The sequence below is a fragment of the Lonchura striata genome, chromosome 26 (genome assembly GCF_050655825.1).
Source record: "Lonchura striata isolate lonStrDom1 chromosome 26, ASM5065582v1, whole genome shotgun sequence".
Lineage (NCBI taxonomy): Eukaryota > Metazoa > Chordata > Aves > Passeriformes > Estrildidae > Lonchura > Lonchura striata.
The window spans coordinates 2,734,104-2,755,849 of record NC_140728.1 but is presented as its reverse complement, the minus strand read 5'-3'; the positions used below and the strand labels follow the sequence as shown (position 1 = coordinate 2,755,849).

General features: G+C 53.6%; 1 protein-coding gene across 2 annotated transcripts; it reads left to right on the top strand.

Annotated features, from left to right (window-relative positions):
* Positions 1-482: 482 nt before the first annotated feature.
* Positions 483-6,274, top strand: LOC110473425 (green-sensitive opsin). 2 transcript variants are annotated; one of them, XM_021535959.4, is made up of 5 exons: positions 483-1,836; positions 3,452-3,620; positions 3,892-4,057; positions 4,163-4,402; positions 4,560-6,274. In XM_021535959.4, exons 1-5 carry the CDS (start codon positions 1,476-1,478, stop codon positions 4,689-4,691), a joined length of 1,068 nt encoding a protein of 355 aa, XP_021391634.1. In that variant the 5' UTR covers positions 483-1,475; the 3' UTR covers positions 4,692-6,274. The 2 variants fall into 2 exon arrangements, with proteins under 2 accessions (XP_021391634.1, XP_085417314.1); XM_085561188.1 differs by having other exon boundaries at positions 4,163-4,678.
* Positions 6,275-21,746: the final 15,472 nt, after the last annotated feature.

Here is a 21,746-nt window from a genome sequence, read left to right as displayed (position 1 = left end):
GGAGGAGGAGGAGGAGGAGGAGGAGGAGGAGGCCCAGCTTACCTCATTATCCGATCAGCTCCCTTAACGCCCCACATCCCCAGGATTAATGGAAGAGCTTCCCTAAGGCGCCTTAGGCAGCTCCCCTGGAGAAGGAGCACCCATGACCCAAAAGAAAGAAATGGGGAAGAAGAACTTGGGTGAGATGGAGCATTGGTGCTGGCCCTGCTGGGAGTGGTTTCCCAGGCTCATGTGTGCTGGGATCCTGGGGAAAACTCCCACATTCTGTGCTGGGATCCTGGGAAAAGCTCCTACACTCTGTGCTGGGATCCTGGGAAAAACTCCCACATTCTGTGCTGGGATCCTGGGAAAAGCTCCCACATTCTGTGCTGGGATCCTGGGGAAAGCTCCCACACTCTGTGCTGGGATCCTGGGAAAAGCTCCTACACTCTGTGCTGGGATCCTGGAAAAAGCTCCCACATTCCGTGCTGGGAGCCTGGGAAAAGCTCCCTTCCATCCCTCTGGCTCTCCCAGGCTACGCTGGTCTCTCCACACTCTCTGCAGGGACCTCAGGACATTTTTGCTGCCCTTTGCCCTGTGGCACAACCAGGGGTGGGATTAGGGTCACACAGCCAAGAGCCCTGCCCCAAAATGCTACATTTACCAAAAAATTATCAACTGCATTACCTGTGGGATGGGAAGGGGCTTCCCCTCCTACCTTTTGCCCAGCTCCAGGCCCTTGGCTGTGTCAGCAGAGCCTGGATTTGGGATGCAGACCCCAGCAGCCCCCACACTGAACCAGGCACCCGAAACAGAGCCTAGCCAGCAGCTCAGACCACAAAGCCCAGTCCAGTCTTCCCCCAGTGACCTCCCCAAGGTCAGTGGGGCAGAGCTGGCCACTCCCCAGTCCTCAGGTGGTCTCACGGGGTCCTTCAGCCACCCAGGGACACCCCAAACCTGTGACACACTGTGGACCCCAGAGCAGCCCATTTACACATCGGCCACTCCCAAACTCCCCACTGCTCCTCCCACCTTTGCCCCTCTTTCCAAGCTCTCCCCACCCCATCCCTTCCTGCCCCCAAACATTAAACACTTAATGGCAATTAATACTCTTTAATGCAGGTTTTGGGGCCAACTGGCTGCTTAGAGGGTGCTTAAACCATCAACCCCTCTCAATCCCGTTGGCCTTGTCATACAAAGTTAGCCGAGCCCCTCGTCAGCCTCCCCCCTCCCTGGAGGAGGCCGGAGGGTATAAAACCACCCCAGGCGTGGCAGCGCCAGCCCCCGGCGCGGCACAGGGCAGGGCACCACCTCCATCCCCTCAACTTCTGCCGCTCCTTGCAATTCCTTCACTCTTTGGGTTGGAGGGGAATCCTCTCGCTGCGCGCTTTCCGCGCTGGGAGGGGTGGGGCTTCCCTTTTTTAATTAATCAGGGTTGGAACGTGATTAATTGCAGAAAACCCCTCCGGCAGAGCAGCTCCCGTAGCCAGGGCAGGATGAACGGGACGGAGGGGATCAATTTTTACGTGCCTATGTCCAACAAGACAGGGGTGGTGCGGAGCCCCTTCGAGTACCCGCAGTACTACCTGGCCGAGCCCTGGAAATACCGCCTGGTGTGCTGCTACATCTTCTTCCTCATCTCCACCGGCTTCCCCATCAACTTCCTCACCCTCCTGGTCACCTTCAAGCACAAGAAGCTCCGGCAGCCCCTCAACTACATCCTGGTCAACCTGGCGGTGGCTGATCTGTGCATGGCCTGCTTTGGTTTCACCGTCACCTTCTACACCGCCTGGAACGGCTACTTCGTGTTCGGCCCCATCGGCTGCGCCGTGGAGGGATTCTTTGCCACGCTGGGAGGTAAGGGATGGGAATGGGGGCTTGGGGCTTTCTTCTCCGGGGCTTTGGGAGTCTGGTTCCATCTCTTCATGGCGCTGTTGGCATGTGCAGCATCGTTTTCCCTCGTGTGGCGCTCGCCCTGCGCTTAAAATAGGGGAGGAAAAGAGATTTCTGCGTGTTTGACCTTGATAGCAAGGAGCCTCCATGGCATGGTGGCGAGGAAGGGAAGTTTGGGAAGGGATCCTTGTTCGCAGGGTCCAGCCTGAGGTCACTAGGACCTGCTGGTCACTGGGGGTGTGATGCCAAGGTGGTTACCAGAGACTTGCCAGGGATGACCACAGCGTGTTCCCGAAACAACACCAAGCAGCTCGGACCAAGCACAGGCTCGGACTTCATCACCTTAGAGGTCTTTTCCCAACCTTCACGATTCCATGATTGTTCCTTTGCCCAAAGGCTTCCCTTTTTGGGGAAATGCAGTGTTTAGAAGGGGAGGAGAAATCCCTCAGGAGGGGAACCCCACGGAAGAGCTAGAGGCGTAGAGAGATGAGAAGGCTCAGGAGGAGGATCCAGGGTGGTTCTCAGGTTCCACACGGATAGCTCAGCTCTGTCCCAGCTGCACCAGATTTGGGCGCCCTTGGGATTTTTCTTGAGGCATTTCTCAGGGACACACACAAGTGCTGCCAATGCTTTGCCCTGCGGAAAACCGGGGAGAATTCACTCGGCAGCCAGAGCCCACGCAGCCAGCCCTGCCCACGCCACACCTCGTGATGGATCTGACAGCCGCCAGTCCTTGCTGGAGACACCCAGAGCCACCACAGGGACTTTGCTTTCCTTCCCCTAAACAATGCCATTTCCCACAGTGAAGCTGCTCTGAAAATACACATTTTAAAAATACGGATATTCTGCCAAAGGCACAGCTGAATGTCCTGATCCAAGCCAAGAATCAAGGAAAAGCTTGGGTTTGGCATCAGAAGACCCCAAAGTCTGCTCCATCCCTGCTCACTGAGCCTTGGGCAGCGTTAGTTTGCCTTCCCAATGTTTGTAGCTCAGAGGAGGAGGAGGAGGAGGCTCCTGTTCCCAGGGAAGGAAGTTGGCTGGGAAGCAGCGGCTGTTTGAGCAGCAGGTCCCCAGCGAATCCCAGCACAGGGTGTCGTTATCAGCAGCTTATCACAGCTGGGGGCATTAGCAGGCTTACAGCACCGACTAAACGCTCCCAAATCCCCTGAAGTTTAATTATCCCTCATAAATACATGTGCACATTTCCCACCCACACAGTCCCCCCTCCCCGCACTTCCCCCTGATCCAGCACCAGCAGAAGGCTGGTGAAATGCACATTTAAAGGAATCAACAGGTTTGGAGGCATCTGGCAGCATTGCCAGGAATTGTGTTTCCCCATGCCCAGGTGGGATTCACTCCCTTGATTCTTAATTTATTATTAAAACCCCTCTGCCCCCAGCATCCCCTCAGCTCCCAGAGCTTCTGCACGTTACGGGTGGAGGATTCCTTGTTTTCTAGCAGGATGCTGCTCATCCCACGCTGATCCCAGCTCCCTCTGCTCTCCTCTGGGAGCACCAAGGGAAGGTGGAGCCCAGAGGGGCACTGACCACTCGGTGGGCTCTCCCTCTCCTCCCCGCAGGCCAGGTCGCCCTGTGGTCCCTGGTTGTCCTGGCCATCGAGCGCTACATTGTCATCTGCAAGCCCATGGGCAACTTCCGCTTCTCCGCCAGCCACGCCTTGATGGGCATCGCTTTCACCTGGGTCATGGCCATCTCCTGCGCCGCCCCGCCGCTCTTCGGCTGGTCCAGGTGAGCCCGAGGATCCCCAGCAGCTCCCGGATCCCTCTGGCCGTGCGGGGAGAGCAGGTGGCTCCCACAGGGAAGTGCTTGGCCTTGGAGGAGGGAAATGAATGTCCTGTGCCCGTGGGAGGGAGGGAGTGTCACAGCAAGCTGACACTGCGTGCCCGAGTGCGCCCAAACCACGCGTGCCACCTTCCAGCATCCCCCATCCTCAGGGAATTCCATCCCTGTTGCCCCCAAGTGGGGTCCTGGAGCAGATTCCCACCTCTCTCCCTGCCAGGTACATCCCGGAGGGGATGCAGTGCTCCTGCGGGCCCGACTACTACACCCACAACCCCGACTTCCACAACGAGTCCTACGTGCTCTACATGTTCGTCATCCACTTCATCATCCCCGTCGTCATCATCTTCTTCTCCTACGGACGCCTCGTTTGCAAAGTCCGGGAGGTAACGGCCGGATGGGACTCCTGGGGACAGGGGGGTGGCTCGGGCAGGATGGGGGACGTGGTCTGGGGGTGAGGAGCTGCCCCTCACCAGCCTCTGTGTGCACAGGCAGCTGCCCAGCAGCAGGAGTCGGCCACCACCCAGAAGGCGGAGAAGGAGGTGACGCGGATGGTGATCCTCATGGTGCTGGGCTTCATGCTGGCCTGGACGCCCTACGCCGTGGTGGCGTTCTGGATCTTCACCAACAAGGGCGCCGACTTCACGGCCACGCTGATGGCAGTGCCTGCCTTCTTCTCCAAGAGCTCCTCCCTCTACAACCCCATCATCTACGTGCTCATGAACAAACAGGTGAGACACCCCCGGGGCTGGGCAGCACGTCTGGGGGCTCCACGGGCACGTTGCTCCTTCCCAGAAGGGATCTCAGTCCATGCAGGGACTCCTGCGCCTGCAGCACGTCCCTGCTGGCCCCCCAGTGCCACCATTGTCATTTCTCTCCCTTCCCCAGTTCCGTAACTGCATGATCACCACCATCTGCTGCGGCAAGAACCCCTTTGGGGATGAAGAAACCTCCTCCACCGTATCCCAGAGCAAGACCGAGGTCTCCTCCGTCTCCTCCAGCCAAGTATCACCCGCGTAGAGCACGGACAGTTTGAACTGGGGTGACCTTTCGAGCTCGGGGACCCAGACAGACGCCCCACAGCCATTCCCTCGTGCCCTGGCCCCCTCCCCTGCAGGGGAATTTAGCTGTGCCCGTCCTGCCATAGCTGTGCAGACCCCACCCCACGCACCCACGGGGACCCACGCGTGGCACTCGGAGCTCTGCCACTCCGAGCCCGGGGAGCCCAGGGCCGTGCCCCAGCTCCCAGGAGCTCGTCACCTCTGGGGGTGACACCCTCCCTGTCCCCATCGAGTTCAAACAGCAGCAGTTGGTGGGGACCCCAAACCTTTTCCTGCCTGAATCCCATTCCTGGCCAGCATCGCCCTTCCCTGTGCTCCCAGCAGCATCACAGGAGCATCCAAGCCTCATTTGCAAAAATCTAAATATTCTGGCAATCCCCAGGAGCAGGACCCCGTGGCTGGGGTGGCCCCACCTGCCCCTCAGCAGGGCCTGAGCCCGGGGCTCTCTGGAGCCAGGCTCTCGCCGGGATTCCCACCAGGAATCGATTCCTGCAGTCTCTATAAATCAACATAACAAACGCAGCCACGAGCGGCTCCGCTTCCAGCTCGGCTCCCTCTATCCCCAAGACAACACTGTAGATACATTTTTTTGTCTTGGAACCTGTAAATATTTGCTCATGTCCTTTGAAATCTTTATCTCTCTCAGCCCTTTCCTTTCTCCTTCTCTTCCCCACTCCGAAGCAGAGAAATTCCCCTTCCACCTCTGCTCTGGCTGGACAGGCACAGCCAACCTTGGAGGGTGGGGCCGGGACCCGAGCGCTTTCCTGTACATATTTTATAAATAAATAATCTCATGCCAGCACAAGGATGTCTGCAGCCAAGGAGTAGGGATTTAAAATAATAAGAAATAAACAGAAGCAGCACAGAGAAAAACACAGATGCTCAGTAATTGTCCTTTCTCTTGGGCTGTGGGGACAAGATGCTGGTGGCCAGCTGGGGGAACATGAGCTGCTCTTGGAGACACAAGCCTGCAGCTGTCCCAAAATCCATGGGAAGGGGGATCTGTGGGTGACACCATCCCCACAGGGTGACAGCCCCGTTAGCTGGAGCACTGGAGGTGTTTAGAGGCAAAAAGAGACACACAGGGCACAGCCCTCACTGCCAAACCAGGGACTTTTGTAGTTTAATATTTAAGATTTCCCCATGTAGCCTTAAATAAATCTTCAGCTGAGAGCTTCTCGCAGAGATCAAGCTCCTCTTCCTGCGGGACCCTTGCAGGCAGCGTCGTGATAGAATTGGCAGAATCAGGGAAAAATTGGGCAGAATTGGCAGAATCAGGGAGAAGTTGTTCCCTGTGTCAGTGAATTCATTCAGGAGCTGCTGGAGAGCGATCCCGGTGCCATCGCTGCCAGAACCTCGCCCTCCTCCCCTCCCTGCCCAGCTCACACCTCCCCTCTCCGGTGTTTTTCCTCATTTTTGGGTCCAAAGCCACCAAAACCAGCGGGCAGTCCCAGGCTCATCCCTGGCATGGGAAGGCAGGGATAGGAAGGACTTTTTGCCCCAAAAGAGCAGGCCTGGGAGGGGAAGGATGCAGCCCCAGCCCCAGCCCTGCTCTCCAGGCACCCTCCTGTCTCTGCACCCACCCAAATTCGGGGCTCCTGGCCAGGATTGCCCTGGAGCAGCTCCCACATCACTCCTGCTGCGCTGGGTTGTCAGAACCCAGAGCTTCCCTCTGGCTGCCCTGGGACCCTGGCAGGGCTCAGGAACCCCCTGGACAGAGCCCCCAGAGACACTGGCTGTGATCTCTGGCCATGGAAAAGAGTTTTCAATCTTACAGGATCAATTACCAGCTCTGAGGGTTTGATATCAGTAATAATTAAGTGTGGCATGGGTGCAAAAGTAAAATTTTAGGATTCTAGATGAGGGGTCCAAAGGGGACAAGGTGGAGGAAATTGGGTGTGCCTTGTCCTTTTTCTCCTTCTTCATGCCCTCCATGTCTCACTGTGGTGTTGGCATTTTTCTGTTGGTTCAGGCTGGGGACACACTGTTCAACGTAGATAATAGATATTGGCACATTATTGTAAATCCAGCCCAGGGAGTTTCTGGTATTTAATGTTTGTCACATCCCACTGAGGGCAGAGCCCCACACGCTGCCCTGCAGGACAGAGCTGGGCAGGGCAGCAGAACATGTGAGAGATCAACAGAATAAACAACCTGGAAACCAGCACAGACCAATTCTGGCTTCTGCTTTGGCAGCGAGGCTGACAGAGACTTTTACAATCTCAGGATAATCAATACCTCAGATTTCGACACTGGGTGATTTGTGGCCACTCTGCCCAACCCAGGAGCCTTTTTTCCTTCCCTACAAAGCCCCAAGCCCAGCCCATATCCAAGCCCAGAACTGATTTCTTCAAACCATGGGGGCAGGGGAGCAGCAGCCACCAAACAACCAAAAACCCAAACCTCACCCAGCCCAACAGACCCAACCCTCCCATGGCAGAAAGCATCTTATTCCAAAGTTCCCCTTGAAAAATCATCCAGGAGTTCTTTCCTTCCTCTTTTCCATAAATACATGGATTTATCCAGGCACTGCATTTGCAACCAGCAGGGACCATCCTGGCATCACCCACTCAGAGCAGGCACCACCAGCTGCTCCAGCGCCGCTGGCCTGGCACTGCTGCCACCTAAATTCAGATGCAATCTGAGGAAAGCAGCCAGACCCTTCCAGAGAATGGAGACAGCTGGAATCTCGAGCCCAAAGGGCATTTCAGTGTCTGACTCCCATCTTTCTGCAGCTGGGACTGTTCCCCCTCATCCCAGCACTGCTGTCAGCTGGTTTAGGAAAACTGCAGTAATTGGCTCAATTCATTTTAAATCAGTTCTCATTTGTACAAGCAGCACTCAGGGAGAAGCAGCTCGGAGTTAACAACGTCCTGATTGGGAACATCCACGGGGATGAGGGGAAATCTCAGTGAGGTGGGCTTGGTCTTTGCCCCACAGCCCTGGGCACAGACAGTGTCAGAATCTGAGCTATTGATGATTCTGAGATTGTAAAAAGTCTCTGTCTGTCAGCCCCCTGCCAAAGCAGAAGCCATAATTGGTCTGTGCTGGTTTCCAGGTTGTTTATTCTGTTGATCTCTCACATGTTCTGCTGCCCTGCCCAGCTCTGTCCTGCAGGGCAGCGTGTGGGGCTCTGCCCTCAGTGGGATGTGACAAACATTAAATACCAGAAACTCCCTGGGCTGGATTTACAAGAACGTGCCAATATCTGTCACCTACGTTGGACAGTGTGTCCCCAGCCTGAACCAACAGAAAAATGCCAACACCACAGTGAGACATGGAGGGCATGAAGAAGGAGAAAAAGGACAAGGCACACCCAATTTCCTCCAGCTTGTCCCCTTTGGACCCCTCATCTAGAACCCTAAAATTTTACTTTTGCACCCGTGCCACACTTAATTATTACTGATATCAAACCCTCAGAGCTGGTAATTCACCCTGTAAGATTGAAAACTCTTTTCCATGGCCAGAGATCACAGCCAGTGTCTCTGGGGGCTCTGTCCAGGGGGTTCCTGAGCCCTGCCAGGGTCCCAGGGCAGCCAGAGGGAAGCTCTGGATTCCCACAAGACAGAAGCCCCCAAAAAGGGACAAAGCAGGGTCCTGGCCCAGTGCTGTTCCCCACAACCCACATCCTGCCCAGGGCTGATCTCTCCAGGCTGGAATGGCACTGCCTGGATTTCTCCCAGGCCGTTTTTATCCCATCAGTGTAGAAGGAGCAGCTCCATGCCAGAGGGTCTGGCTCTGCTCATTTGTCTCTGCCAAAGGAAAAACATCTCCTTGTCCAGCCACTCCAGCAGCTCTGGGAACAAGAAGATTAAAACCCTCAAACACTCCCCCCTTCCCTCTGTGCCATCACACACAGCACTGGGGGGGCAAATCCCTCTCTGGAGTGCCCAGATGCTGATACCAGGGGGGAGAGCTGCTCCTTAAGGGAAAAACTGCTGGAATTAGAGCTTGGGAGAAGCCAGGATTGCCCCTGACAGTGCCAGGGGGACCCTGCACAGCCCCAGGGACACCCAGGCAGTGTTTGCCTCCCACCCAGGAGGGTTCAGGTGTCCCCACATTTGTGTCACTTGCCAGCAGGGCCACGTCTGTGTTTGTGTCACATCCCCAGCCCGAATCCATCACGGCTGCCTGTGTCACGTTAGCAGCAATAAAAGGATTCAAACAGCAATTCCTTACTTTTATGAACAAATGGCCCTGGCTGGATGATTCAGGCAGCATTCAATTCCCAGCCAGAACGTGTCAGCAAAATCCCAGCCTCTCACATGTAGGTGGATAACTGCAAATGAAAGGAGGGAATTATTAGCACTTAATATTGGTGGGTTTGCACTCCTCAGTGCTCCTCTCCAGGAGATGCTAAATGCTCTGGTGCTCCAGCAGCTGGGAGGGCACTGCCAAGGGGGGCTGCAGGGATTGGGGTGGTGGCTTTGGACACTGGGATCGACCTCATCCCACTGCCAGGCCCCTGCTCCAGCCCAGCCCCACTAGAATCCCTTGTCTCCTCCAGCCCAACCTTTTCTCCTCTGTTCCATCCTCTCCAGAACCCCTTTAATGCTCCAGACTTTCCCTTCCAGAGCCCTTTTCTCCTCCATGCCATGCCATGCCATGCCATGCCATGCCATGCCATGCCATGCCATGCCATGCCATGCCATGCCATCCCATCCCATCCCATCCCATCCCCTCCCATCCCCTCCCATCCCGAGCTTCTTTTCTCTTCCAGACTTTCCTTTCCAGAACCCCTTTTCCCTCCAGCCCATCCCCTCCAGAGCCCTTTTCTCCTCCCTCTCCCTCTCCCATCTCCCCCTCCCCACCCAGGCAGCCTCAGGGACCCCAAGCCCGTGGTGGCACAATCCCCCCCAGCTCCTGAGGGATCTGGGGAGGCTTCCCCAGGCCCCTGGGGCTGCTCCTGCCCGTGCAGAATCGTGCTCCACACTCTCCATTTCTCCTTCACCCAGCCTGCCCGTATTTTTCTTGTTCATCAGACTGACAAATGGGCAGAAAACAGACTCCTGGTGATTTCCTGCACAGGCTGCCCACTCCTCCTCTCCCCTCGGCGATGACTGAGGGCTGAAAAAGCAGGAATAGCATATAAATTCCCTCCCTGCTTTAATAAATACCTCTATTACCTTGTGCTTTCCCCCGGCTCGCTGTGCAGCTCCTGCTGCCCGCCAGGCAGACGTGAGAAACCAAAATTCCCATTTCTGAGGGGAATCAGCAGCAGGGCTCGGGCAGGCTGGCAGCAGCATGGGAGGGGGGAACCTCCCACCTCGGGGGGTCTGCCTGCAGCTTCACATCACCCCACGGGGAGATAAATTAATCCTTTTATTACCAAAAGGGAGCTGGGGTTTGTCTGGCCCCTCTGTGGACAGCCTGTCCCAGGGGGAGGAGGGATCCCACCATTGCCAGGGCTTGTCCCAGACCCCTCTGTGCCCCTCAGGATGAGCCTGGAGTGTGGGAATAAACACAAACCCTGCTAAAATCTCAGCCAGAGGGTGCAGGGAGAGCTGTCCCAGCTGGGATCCGTGCTGTGTGCTGGATTCCTCTTCCCTGGGTCTCCTTCTGATCCAATCCTTGCCTGGGGGGCTCTCGGGACACCCAGCACGGGCCGTGTCACTGTCCCTTGTCCCCGAGCAGTGCAGGACCAGCCCGAGCATCCCGGTGGGATGCAGGGACCTCGCTCCATCCCCAGCCCATCAGCAGGACGCCGGGCAAAAGCCACCGGCCTTTTCCACCCCCAGCGCTGCCAGGAGCCCCGTGGGCACCGCTGTCCCCTGTGCCACCCCCGATCCAGCCCTGCCACCGTCCCCATCCCCCGGGCACAGCGGCTCCTCCTGCCCCGGAGCGGCACTGATGGCCCTGCTTTGCAAAGCCGGGGGAAAAAACACCTTCAAAAGGAGCATCAGGAGGTGGCAGCCGCCCAATTTCCCCCTTAGGCAGCCACTGCTGTGTCTCGTCCTCTTCCTGGAGTCTATTTAACTTCTACATTTAACATTTAACAAGCTCCTAAACAAGCGGCAGCAGCAAGTGGCAGCGCCCGGCTCCCTCCCTGCCAGTGGCATTTGGGGGCTCAGCTCGGGAATGGGGAATTCCTCCAAAATCTCTTTGATTTATGGCTCTTGTTAATTCTCCAGGAGGGCCCCGAGCTGCCCCCAGCGCACCCCAACCTCCGAGGGATAAATCATTTACCAGCTGGTTAAATATTCTTTAAGGGCTGGAGCACATCGGTGGGAGAGGGGATTTGGGGAGGGGGAGTGACACAAAACTACAAATTGAGCCCAAAAAGTGCGAGGGGATGGGCTGGAGCAGGGAAGGGAGGGACAGGGATGTGCCAGGAAGGGAAGGACCAGGACATGCCAACCCTGCTGCAGTGGGATCAGCACAGCCAGGGGTTTTTGGGGGGGAATATCCCATCCAGATGTGCCCTGCCAGCTGTGCTGTGCCCCTCCAAAGGAAAGGGTGACCCCGGGAGCAGGGAGGGGAGGGAGGAAGGTGCCAGCAGGGAGGGGAGGGAGGAAGGTGCCAGCAGGGAGGTGGCACAGGCTGGTGTCAGAGGATGATGCCGCTGCCCTCGGGGGCCGAGCTGCGGGGACACGAGGTTTTGGCAGCAAACCTCGATGAAACGTGGTGCCAAGGGGACGTTTCCACCTCCTTCCCTCCTCCTCCCCAGGGATCAGGGCGGAATTCCCAGCGAGGAATCCCCGGGCTGATGCTGGAGGGAGAGCACGGAGCGAGAGCAGAAGTTGGAGAGGAGAGCCCAGGTGCTGCTGCTGAGAGCTCCCAGCACTTTCAGCCTCGCCTCGGGATATTTTTTGGGCTCCCCAGAGCCCCTCCCGGCCCCGCGGATCCGGCGGAGGTAGAGGGCAGCAGAGCCTGCTCCTTGCGGCAGCCGGGATGTGACAGGTCCTGGCTGCTGGAAGCGCGGAAGGAATAAATGGAATAAAGCTGCTCCATGCAGAGGAACAGCTGGGGGTGCCCAGGCAGGAGGGACACGCTGCACATGCCAGTGGGAAGGTGGGATGGAGCCTGGGTGGGTCCTGCAGGCTCTGGGCCAGCGGGTTTGGGGACAGGGGGGGCACAGGTGGCGTCCCATGTCCTGCTGTGCCACAAGCCTGGGACAGTCTCCAGACGCTGGAATTTGCTCTGACACAGACCCAGGATTTCCATGGGATGAAACCAACACTGCAGTGTCACCCCTCATCATTTCCCAGGAGTCTGGGGGGCTGTGGGGATGGATCCATTCAAAACCTGTTTATAACCTCCACATCCCGTTCCCAGCAGTGCTGGGGGGCTTCAGTTGGGGTCTTGGGAAGGAGAAGCTCAGGCCAGGTGCCCCCACCCTTCCTCATCATTTTGTTCTGTGCAGGAGATATAATTCACACCATTTCTAGTATGATAGATGTGATATTGAATATTTGTTGGAGTGTACACTTTGGATTAGGAGTACCCCCACCCTCGCAGGTGAAACCTGGTGTATGTTGAAACCCGATTTACACATTAAAGGATGTGGCTCCTCTGGAGATGGGCTATGGCTGGAGAGATCCAGGGATGGCCAAATGCTGATCATCCTGTGAATGACCCAAGATGGATCTCATAGAAATCCTCAGGCAGATCCCGAGATGGATCTCATGGAAATCCTCGGGCAGATCCATGTGAATGCAGCATTCCCATAAATTTCATCAAGGGATTCACCAACTCCTGACACTGAATTGTTCTTCCTCATCACCAAAAAAGAAAATCTTATTAACCTATGGACTCTGAATGGAAGAAAAGACTGACTGCCAAATCTTGGCCTCAGGCAGAATTTTCCCTATAAAAACCGCTCGTGCCAGGCTGGAGGTGTGGGCATGGAGGAAACCTCTGCTGGGGCTGACTCCTTGTGGCACACACAGGGCTAACCCCAGGCTTGGCTCTGTTCTTTCCTTTTGGCTGGCTAGATAGAATTGGATTGCAAAATAAATATTTTATTTGTTCATATTAATTTGGACAAATTTTCATTTATAACAATTTCCTCATCCTCACTCCTTGTCCCAATCCCCACAGGCCGCAGCGATGGATGCTGGGGGTGGAACAGGGAGAGGAGCTGGAGCTGGGAGGGATCTCTGCTGTCCAGCCCCAAAAAGGAGGCAGGAGGATGAAATAACCTGAAATGCACGGCAGGAGGAGCTGGGAGCAGCCAGGAGGGACCCCAGCCCCAGGGACAGAGCCCACCCTCGCTGAGGGCTGTGCTGAGCAGGGGCTGGCACAGCAGGGGCTGGCACAGCAGGGGCTGGCACGTGGATTTAGGGCTTGGTTGGATCCTGTCACACTCCCGAGGGTTTATCTGGATCTATACCCAACTGTCAGAGATGACAGAGACCCTTGGGGCAGAGCTGGGACCAAAATCCTGAGCTTTACTGAGTCCTGCTTGTTTCAATGAACCAAAAAAATGAAGTTTTTCCCTAATTCCCATCCCAAGAACCTGCAGGGAAGTGAGGGAGGGGTCTCATTCTGCCCCTGCCCTGAGCTCTGGGACTTCCTGGGGCTCCTGCATCCTGGAGGTCCTGAGCAGTGGCAGCTCCCAGCACTGGGCAGTGGGGGCTGGATTGATCCATGCCATGGGCACAGGCAGGGACCAAGGGCCACTGGCAGCCCAGAGCAGGACTGTGATGCTCTTTTCATTTTTTTTTATTTTTCTTTTTTTTTTTTTTTTTTTTTTTGAGGGCAGCAGCCACCGCCTCCTTTTCCACTTTTTTTCCCCCCATATTTTTTATGTTTTTCCTCCTTTTCCCAGTCCTCCTCCTCCTCCTCCCGCTCCGGGGCTGCTGCCTCCCGCCTGCGGTGCAGATGGCCCAGCATATGGGCAGCCTCCCCTCATGCTCGCACCTTGTAAGCAGATTCTGTCAGGTTTAAAGAGGAAAAGCTTAATTAAGCAGTTGTGTGTGTACAATTATGTCCTTAATTATCTCCACGTTTCACTCCTTTGTTGCTCCCCGCTCGCGAGAGAAGTTTGGGAACAACCGCAGGCGTCCAGCAGGAGTTTTCCCTTCCCTGTTTTCTCTTTTCTCTCACCTCCTGCCTCATTTTAGGGATTTTGTGGCTGAAGGGAGCTGCAGGACGAGCCCCCCGGCCCCTGGGATTCACGGAGCCCAGCTGGGTTCCCCAAGCAGAGCAGGTTCCCAGAGGTGCTGCCCACGCAAAATGTGAGTTCAGCTGCTCCAAAGCTGCTCCAGCCCGATTCCTCACCTCCCAGTTTCTCACCTCCCCAATTTCTCACCTCCCACATTGGTGCTGCAGCAGCCCCAGTGCCCCAGCCCTGCCCCAGCACCCTGGGAACAAACAGACCCGTGAGAGCATCAGCAGCAGGGCGATGCTTCACCTCTCCCATGCCCAGCAGTGCCAGCCAAGGGGCCCCTGCTAATTAATTCCTCTAATTGCTCCATTCCCCCCTGTCACCCTGATTCTTAAGATTTTCTAAAGCTTTTTGAGTTTATATTCTGTTAGAAAACTTTCTCACACATTTTCTATAAACAACATATTGTTTTACGTTCTTTTGTGGGGGTGAAAGAAGTTGATGTACTGGTGGTTTGTTTAATGTCTTTGGAGAGGTGGCCCATTCACTCTCCAATCTACTATCACCTTTAGAAAAGTATAAAAGTTAGAGTCAGAAAAATAAACCTTCTTCTTTACCTTGCAAATAGCAGGTAGCTCAAGTCCTATAGCGACACCCTCCCATTTCCCAGCTTGGGCAGGAGGCCTGACACATCTCCAGGGACATCCCAGTGTTGGAATCTGAGGTATTGATGATTCTGAGATTGTAAAAGTCTCTGTCTGTCAGCCCCGCTGCCAAAGCAGAAGCCAGAATTGGTCTGTGCTGGTTTCCAGGTTGTTTATTCTGTTGATCTCTCACATGTTCTGCTGCCCTGCCCAGCTCTGTCCTGCAGGGCAGCGTGTGGGGCTCTGCCCTCAGTGGGATGTGACAAACATTCAATACCAGAAACTCCCTGGGCTGCATTTACAAGAACGTGCCAATATCTGTCACCTACGTTGGACAGTGTGTCCCCAGCCTGAACCAACAGAAAAATGCCAACACCACAGTGAGACATGGAGGGCATGAAGAAGGAGAAAAAGGACAAGGCACACCCAATTTCCTCCATCTTGTCCCCTTTGCACCCCTCATCTAGAATCTGTAGTAGATAGGAACAGGCAAACGGAAGATTTCGGGATGTGACAGAAAGCAAGACCCTTCCTCCCTCACCCTGCAACACATTATCCATTACCCCCAGAACATGTAACCTCACCTAACCCAGTAGTTTTCCACCCCTCACTAACCCTAGAGACCCTACCAACCCCCCCTGACGTAGCAAAGTCCCCCGAGACTATTTAAACCCATGAGATAAGACAATAAAAGCCCATTTGACCGTCCACCACGTTGGTGTCAGCGTGTGTTGGTGGCCCGAGTGGCCTGGGCAGGACCAGGCTGCCGTGCTGTTCCTCAAAACCAGGTCGCCTTGCCTTCCCCTGAAGGCAACAAGAAGCCTAAAATTTTACTTTTGCACCCGTGCCACACTTAAGTATGGCTTATATCAAACACTCAGAGCTTGTAATTCACCCTGTAAGACTGAAAACTCTTTTCCATGGACAGAGATCACAGCCAGTGTCTCTGGGGCTCTGTCCAGGGGGTTCCTGAGCCCTGCCAGGGTCCCAGGGCAGCTGAGGGATGCTCTGGGTTCCACACCCGGGCTGCCCTGGTCCCCTCCTCACTCCCAGTCAGGGCCTGGAGCCTGCAGGGATCAGGGACGAGAGGTGGCACAACCAACCAGCTCACTTGTGGTGGTGCTTTTATTTTATGCTCAGAGCACTAAACAGCCATAAACATCCTGAGCTGGATGGTGCAGCTGGGGGTGGTTTTATTGTTTGTAAGTCCTTGAAGTTTTGCCATGAACCTTTTATTAAAAAGAACCCCAAACTCTCGTTTCTCTAATGGAGTGTCTTTCAAAACCCACATGCTTGCATTTGTACCCAGGTATGTTTATATCACCAGCAGTTAATTTTTATTTACCTTCTAGTGGAACTCATCTTCCTCCTTAATTCCCAGGCCTGTATTTGCTTTCAAATCAGAATTGGACCCAACAATCAGCCATATATTTAAAGTGCCATTAAATCCTCTGCTCTGCTCTCACAGCTTCCAAACCCAAGCGCAGCAGCGACTTCCCCCTCCTTTTCCAGGCATCCCAGCAGGGAAAATGAATCTTCATCCAGCTGAGAGGTGTCAAGTGCTGGGAAAGAGCCCGGGGAGAGCAGCGAGAGTGATGGGGGCTGCAAAGGGAGGGGGAGATGGGAGATGGGAGGGAAGGAGGAGAGGAACAATCCGTCCCTGGGGCCAGGGATGGAGAGGTTTGGGCTGCCTGGGAAGGGGAGCTCTGCGGAGGGCTCGGCAGTGGAGGGGCAGACCGGGGAGCTTCAGGAGCAGGCAAAGCTCAGCCTCATCCCTCCAACCCCGGCCCCTGCTCGCTCCCGTTCCCAGAAAAAGCTTCGTGTCCCCGGCTGGGTCACCAGCCCCTTCCCCCCAGCCTGGGGGAGCGGGAGGGGTTGCGGACTGCCTGGGGCTCCCTAACCCGAGATTCCACAAAAACCTGGGAGCTCCCGGTGTCCGTCTGTCTGTCCGGCCCTGAGCTGGCCCCGGGGCAGAGCACAGCGTGTCCAAGTGGGGCTGGGGCAGCTCCTCCCGGCAGCTCCCTGTCCCACCCCCCAATTCCCCTCTCTGCTCCCCATTTCCCTCTCCACTCCCCAGTTCCCTGCCCAGCTCCCCAATTCCCTGTCCCACCCCCCAATTTCCCTCTCTGCTCCCCAATTCCCTGCCCAGCTCCCCAATTCCCTGCTTCGCTCTCCAAATCCCCTCTCCAATTCCCCAATTCCCTCCTCCACTCCCCAATTCCCTGCCCAGCTCCCCAATTCCCTGCCCCGCTCCCCAAATCCCCTCTCCACTTCCCAATTCCCCTCTCCACTCCCCAATTCCTTGTCCCACTCCCCAAACTCCCTCTCCACTCCCCAGTTTTCCTCTCCACTGCCCAATTTTCTTCTCCACTCCCCGATCCCCCTCTCCACTCCCCAATTCCCTCCTCCACTCCCTAATTTCCCTCTCCACTCCCCAATTCCCCTCTCCACTCCCTAATTTCCCTCTCCACTCCCCAATTTCCCCTCTCCACTCCCCAGTTCCCCTCTCCACTCCCCAGTTCCCCTCTCCAATTCCCCAATTCCCCTCTCCACTCCCCAGTTTCCCTCAAGGCACTTTGGGATGTGGGACGTGGCTGGAACACGGGACAGGGAATTCCCCTGCACCCCAACCCCACATCCCCGAGGCTGCTGAGGAGGCAGGTTCAGGGATCCCGGGGGTCTTTCCTGCTTATTCCCACTTCCCGCGCTGTCCAGCAGGAATTTTACACCCTGCAGGAATTTTACACCCTGCAGGAATTACTCCCTGCAGGAATTACACCAGGCAGCCCAAAGCAAACACAATATTTTCAAACCCTTCCCGGCCTAAGCATCCCCAGTGCTATTAATAACACTTGTAAGGAGTTGTTCTTGAATAGATATGATTTTTATCTTGACAGCGTCTCCCTAAATCATTTTTATCCCCACGAAGTTTGCGAGGAGCAGATTTTCTGAGGGCCATTTATCTCGGCAAATATCCCCACCCCTGTTTATTGCTCACTCCCTCTCTAGTTAGGGTTTGGGCTGTTCCCCACCCTCACCTCAGCTCCCAAATCCTTCTGTCCCCTCCCTCCATCCCCACTCCACTTGTGTTTTCCTGGTGGCAGCAAAATGAACTCAAATCCTCAAATCTCTGCGGCTGAGGAGCTGCTGGGAGGTGGGCAGGGGGTGTGAGCTCCCTGTCCTCCTTCCCCCCCGCGTGTCCAGCCACAATTCCAGCCAAAAGGCACAGAACTCCCCGAATTATCAGAATTTTCAGCTTTTCCCAGCACAAAAGCAGCCGCAGGCCCCTGGTCGTGGCAGATGGACCAAGGCACGGGAGGAGCCCGAGGCGGTGGGGCCGTTCCGGCTGTCGCATCCATCACTTGCTTGGGAATAAAGAGGGTTTTTTTAAACAAAAAGAGGAGAACTGAGGGGAAAGGAGCAGATTTCTCTGATCCAGCTTGGGAAACACCGATCCTGCTGGCAGCCCCCGTGTTTTGGGGAGCACAGGGACAGGAGAGAGCAGGACAGAGCTCAGCCCCTGTTTTGGGGAGCAGGACAGAGCTCATCTGTGTGTTTTGGGGAGCAGGGCAGAGCTCACCCCCCCATTTTGGGGAGCAGGAGCAGCACAGAGGGGCTGTGACAACAGCTCTGAGGTGGAGAGAATTTCCCAGCTCTCGGATACAAGGAACAACCAGAATCATTTGTCATCTTTAAAGATACGCAGAGAATGAATTCTTCTTCATAACCCAGTTCCCAGGGTATTTTTACTGTGCATCATAAATTATAATACCTTTTTATTTTTGCTTTATGGCCTGTCCCCCGCCAATTCTGGTGATCTACATCCTCATCCCCCCCAGTGCTTCAGGAACAATCCCTGCCTGTGTCTCTCCTCCTCCCATCAGCTCCCCAGCTGTGAGAACCCCAGCCTTGCTCTGGGGTCCCATGTGGTGGTGAAATTTCTCCTCCAACCTGTGATTCCAAAGAAAAACTGCACAGGCTCTTGCTGTTCAGTCTCAAGGCAGTTTATTGCAAGTTATCTAAAAGATTTTCTTCTGGGGCTGCTGTGGTTTGCTCACAGCTCAGGCAGAGGCACACACACACCCTGACATCCTCTCTGACCCCGACTGCTACTTCTCTCCCCGCCAGGGCTGCTGCTGTCTTTGATATGTACATTACATGTTACATGTTTAGAGTTTACCCCAATTCCTATTACCTATATTAAATGGTGCTTTTCTATCTTTTATATGTACATTACGTGTTACATGTTCACAGTTTTTCCCCAATGTCTATTACCTATATTAAATGGTGCTTTTCTATCTTTTATATGGTACATTACGTGTTACATGTTTGCAGTTTTTCCCAATGCCTATTACCTATATTAAATGGTGATTTTCTACTCTAAACCAATCTGTGAGTGCCAACATCACCAAGAACATGGAGGTGAGGAAGGAGAAAGAGGGAGGACAGGGCAGGCCCAAATCCATCTTAAACCCTCTGACCCCCATGTACAAAACCAAAACCCCCTGTACAGCACTCAGAAATTCTTCCCTCTACTTTGTGACTGCTTCTACTCTAATATCTAAACTTTTGTGACTCCTTGTTCTTCCTGCAAGGTTGGTAACTCATTCCATGGTTCAAACCCAAAATCACAGCTGTTTCCAGCTGTGCCAGGGTCTCAAATGCTTCTGACCTGGGCCTAGAACATCCAAAAATGTCTGAGGGACGTTTTGAGTTCCAGCAGCAGCCATGGGAGGATCTGCATTCCCAGAGGCATGTTCCAAAAAGAGCGTGCTGCGTTGGTTTTTAAAAGCGTTACGTTTTCTTGTATAGTTCTTTTGAAAGCCTTAAAATGCGTGTTTTATTATTGGCTTTTTGCAAATATTAAAATGAATATTATATGTGTAGTGTTAGAAAGTTATGCTGTGTTAGTTCTCTTAAGTAGTGTGTTAAGTGTAGTTCTAGGTTATAACAGAATGCTAGAATAGAAACGCTGCTACGTAAGATATTTTTTACTAGCTCAAGAAAAGGGATAAGATAATCAAAAAGCTCTTCACACAGAGATAACAGCAACAGGAAACCTGAAGAGTTACAACCTCCTTATCAGAAAAGACAAATATTCTTCCACCTTCTCTCCATCTTTATGGAACCACTAGGATTAAGGGGAAGAAGCTGACAAAAACCAGAAAATATTCTTAATTTCCTAGGAATTTATGCACCATGTATGAGATATATGAATATGCAACGGGCTGTTGTTTTTAAGGGTTATTCCTTTGTTCACAAGGTGTGTTAGTGCCCAAAAACATCCGGACATCCATAATCCTTTCCTTTTTATTGTAGTGTCCTAATCCTCATTGTCCAAATTTTTATTAGTGTAATTTTATTACAATTTTAATAACTATTTTATTACTTACAAACTTTAAAAATTTTAAAAAACAAGTAATTGCTGTTTTTTACAGGCAGCGGGCTGGGAGAGTGAAGAAATCTCCTTGGAAAGGTGAGGAGGGAGATGCTGGGGACGGGTAGAAGCGGGGCTGGCTTCAGGGGACAGCCAAAAAAAAACCCCCACACCTTTATTCACCTGTCCGCTCCGGCCCTGGGGGCACACCCAGGTGGCTGCAGGAGATTAATGACCTTGGCAAAATGTAATTACACCCCAGGCCCGCGCCGTTAATGAGCGCGTATTCTCCCTGTCAATGCGCCTTAATTGAAAATGAGTAGGCGACCGGCTTGGCAGTGGAGCTGGCTGCAAAGGCTCGCTGCTGTATTAATTGTAGTAATTAGCAGTCACTTTAGGCTGGAGTCAGCTATAAATAGGGAGGTCCGTTGGTTTTTAGCCGGAGAGCGTGATTTAAAATGCAAATAAAAGCGGCGGAAATCGCTGCGCTCCCCCAGCCCCCCAAACCCGCGGGGATGCTCCGGGCATCTTTGGCTTCCCAAGGGAAGCGATCCCGGTGTTTGCCAGCTCGGGATGGGCACAGCAGCCCCTGGCACAGAGGTTTGTCCCGGTTGCCTTTGCTGGGTGATGGGCAGCCCCCAAATCATCCCCATCCCACGCTCAGGGGTTGGGGTGTGCTGGGTAAACCCCAAAATGCGCGGAGCCAAGCGCTGCGCCTCTGTCCTGGAGCGGGGGAATGCCGCAGGGACTTTTTTTTGGGGGAAAAAAGACACTCAAGGATGGTGAAGATGCAGGAAAAGGGATTGAAGGTCCAGCCAGGTCCGTGGCTCCAGGCACGCTCTGGAGCTCTCAGCCCCTTCCTGACACGCTCCATTTATTTGATTATCACCAAAGGAAGGACAAGCGAGAGAGGAAGGAGGAATGATCTCTTATTAATGCAGAATCGCTAAATTACAGCCTGTGCAAGCAGGGACAAAGTAACGGGCTAATATAAAACCCTGGCTCTGAACCCCAAAGCAGAGCCGTTAAAAATTAAAAAAAAACAAACACAAGAAATGCCTTTTAACTGCTGGGCTCTCCTTGATTTAACAGGGACCATCCAACCCCCCGCCTGCTGCTGGGCCGTGGGCTTGTGGGGAGCTCCTGAGCGACAAATAAAGGGAATTTAAAATTTTAGGGAATGAAAAGCTGATAAAAGAGTGGGGGAGGAATGAGCAGGTCCTTGATCAGATTTGTGAGGAATTCCTGGTAATTCTGGCTGCAGCTTGGAGCAATTTCCCCCTGTGGCACGGGGGACACAGGAGAGGCCACCAGGCCTGTGGATGTCAAAAACGCCAATCACTTCTTTTTAGAATTTTTTAAAGTTTAATAATAATAAAATTCTTATAAAAATAGTAATACCATTAGAGTAACAAAAACTTAGGACAATTACAAGACAATAAAAAGCAAAGAATTACAGCTGCCCGGATGTTTTTTGGGCACTAAGCTGCCAAAAACACCTTTTGTGAACAAAGGAATAACCCTTAAAAACCATACACTGTTGCATATTCATATATACTCTGTGGTTATGCATAAACAAGAAACTCTGTCTGGTATATGTCAACTGTTTCCTTTGTTCCTTCAAGTGTCTTCGAGTCTGAGCAAGGCCTGAAGAAATTAGCTTCTTCTGATAAGAAAACCATAAATTCCTCTTCTCTGGGAGATTTAGGTGTTCTGTGACTGTGATCTCCAAGTGAGTATCTCATTTATTTAAAAAAAAAACACATACATAGTTTCTATTTTAACTACAAAACTACATTTACCATACTATTAAAATGTTAATACAGCACAACGAATCAATAAAACATAACACATATATAAATATCTGCCTAAGGCCATAAAACATGCATTTTTTCACATTCTTAATTAGCCAATCGTGTGAAATGTGATTAAATGACCAGTGAG

Coding starts and splice junctions, on each gene's coding strand:
- LOC110473425 (XM_085561188.1), top strand. CDS start 1,476: ATGAACGGGACGGAGGGGATCAATTTTTACGTGCCTATGTCCAACAAG. Junction 1,837..3,451: donor ATTCTTTGCCACGCTGGGAG/GTAAGGGATGGG, acceptor TCCTCCCCGCAG/GCCAGGTCGCCCTGTGGTCC. Junction 3,621..3,891: donor CCGCTCTTCGGCTGGTCCAG/GTGAGCCCGAGG, acceptor TCTCCCTGCCAG/GTACATCCCGGAGGGGATGC.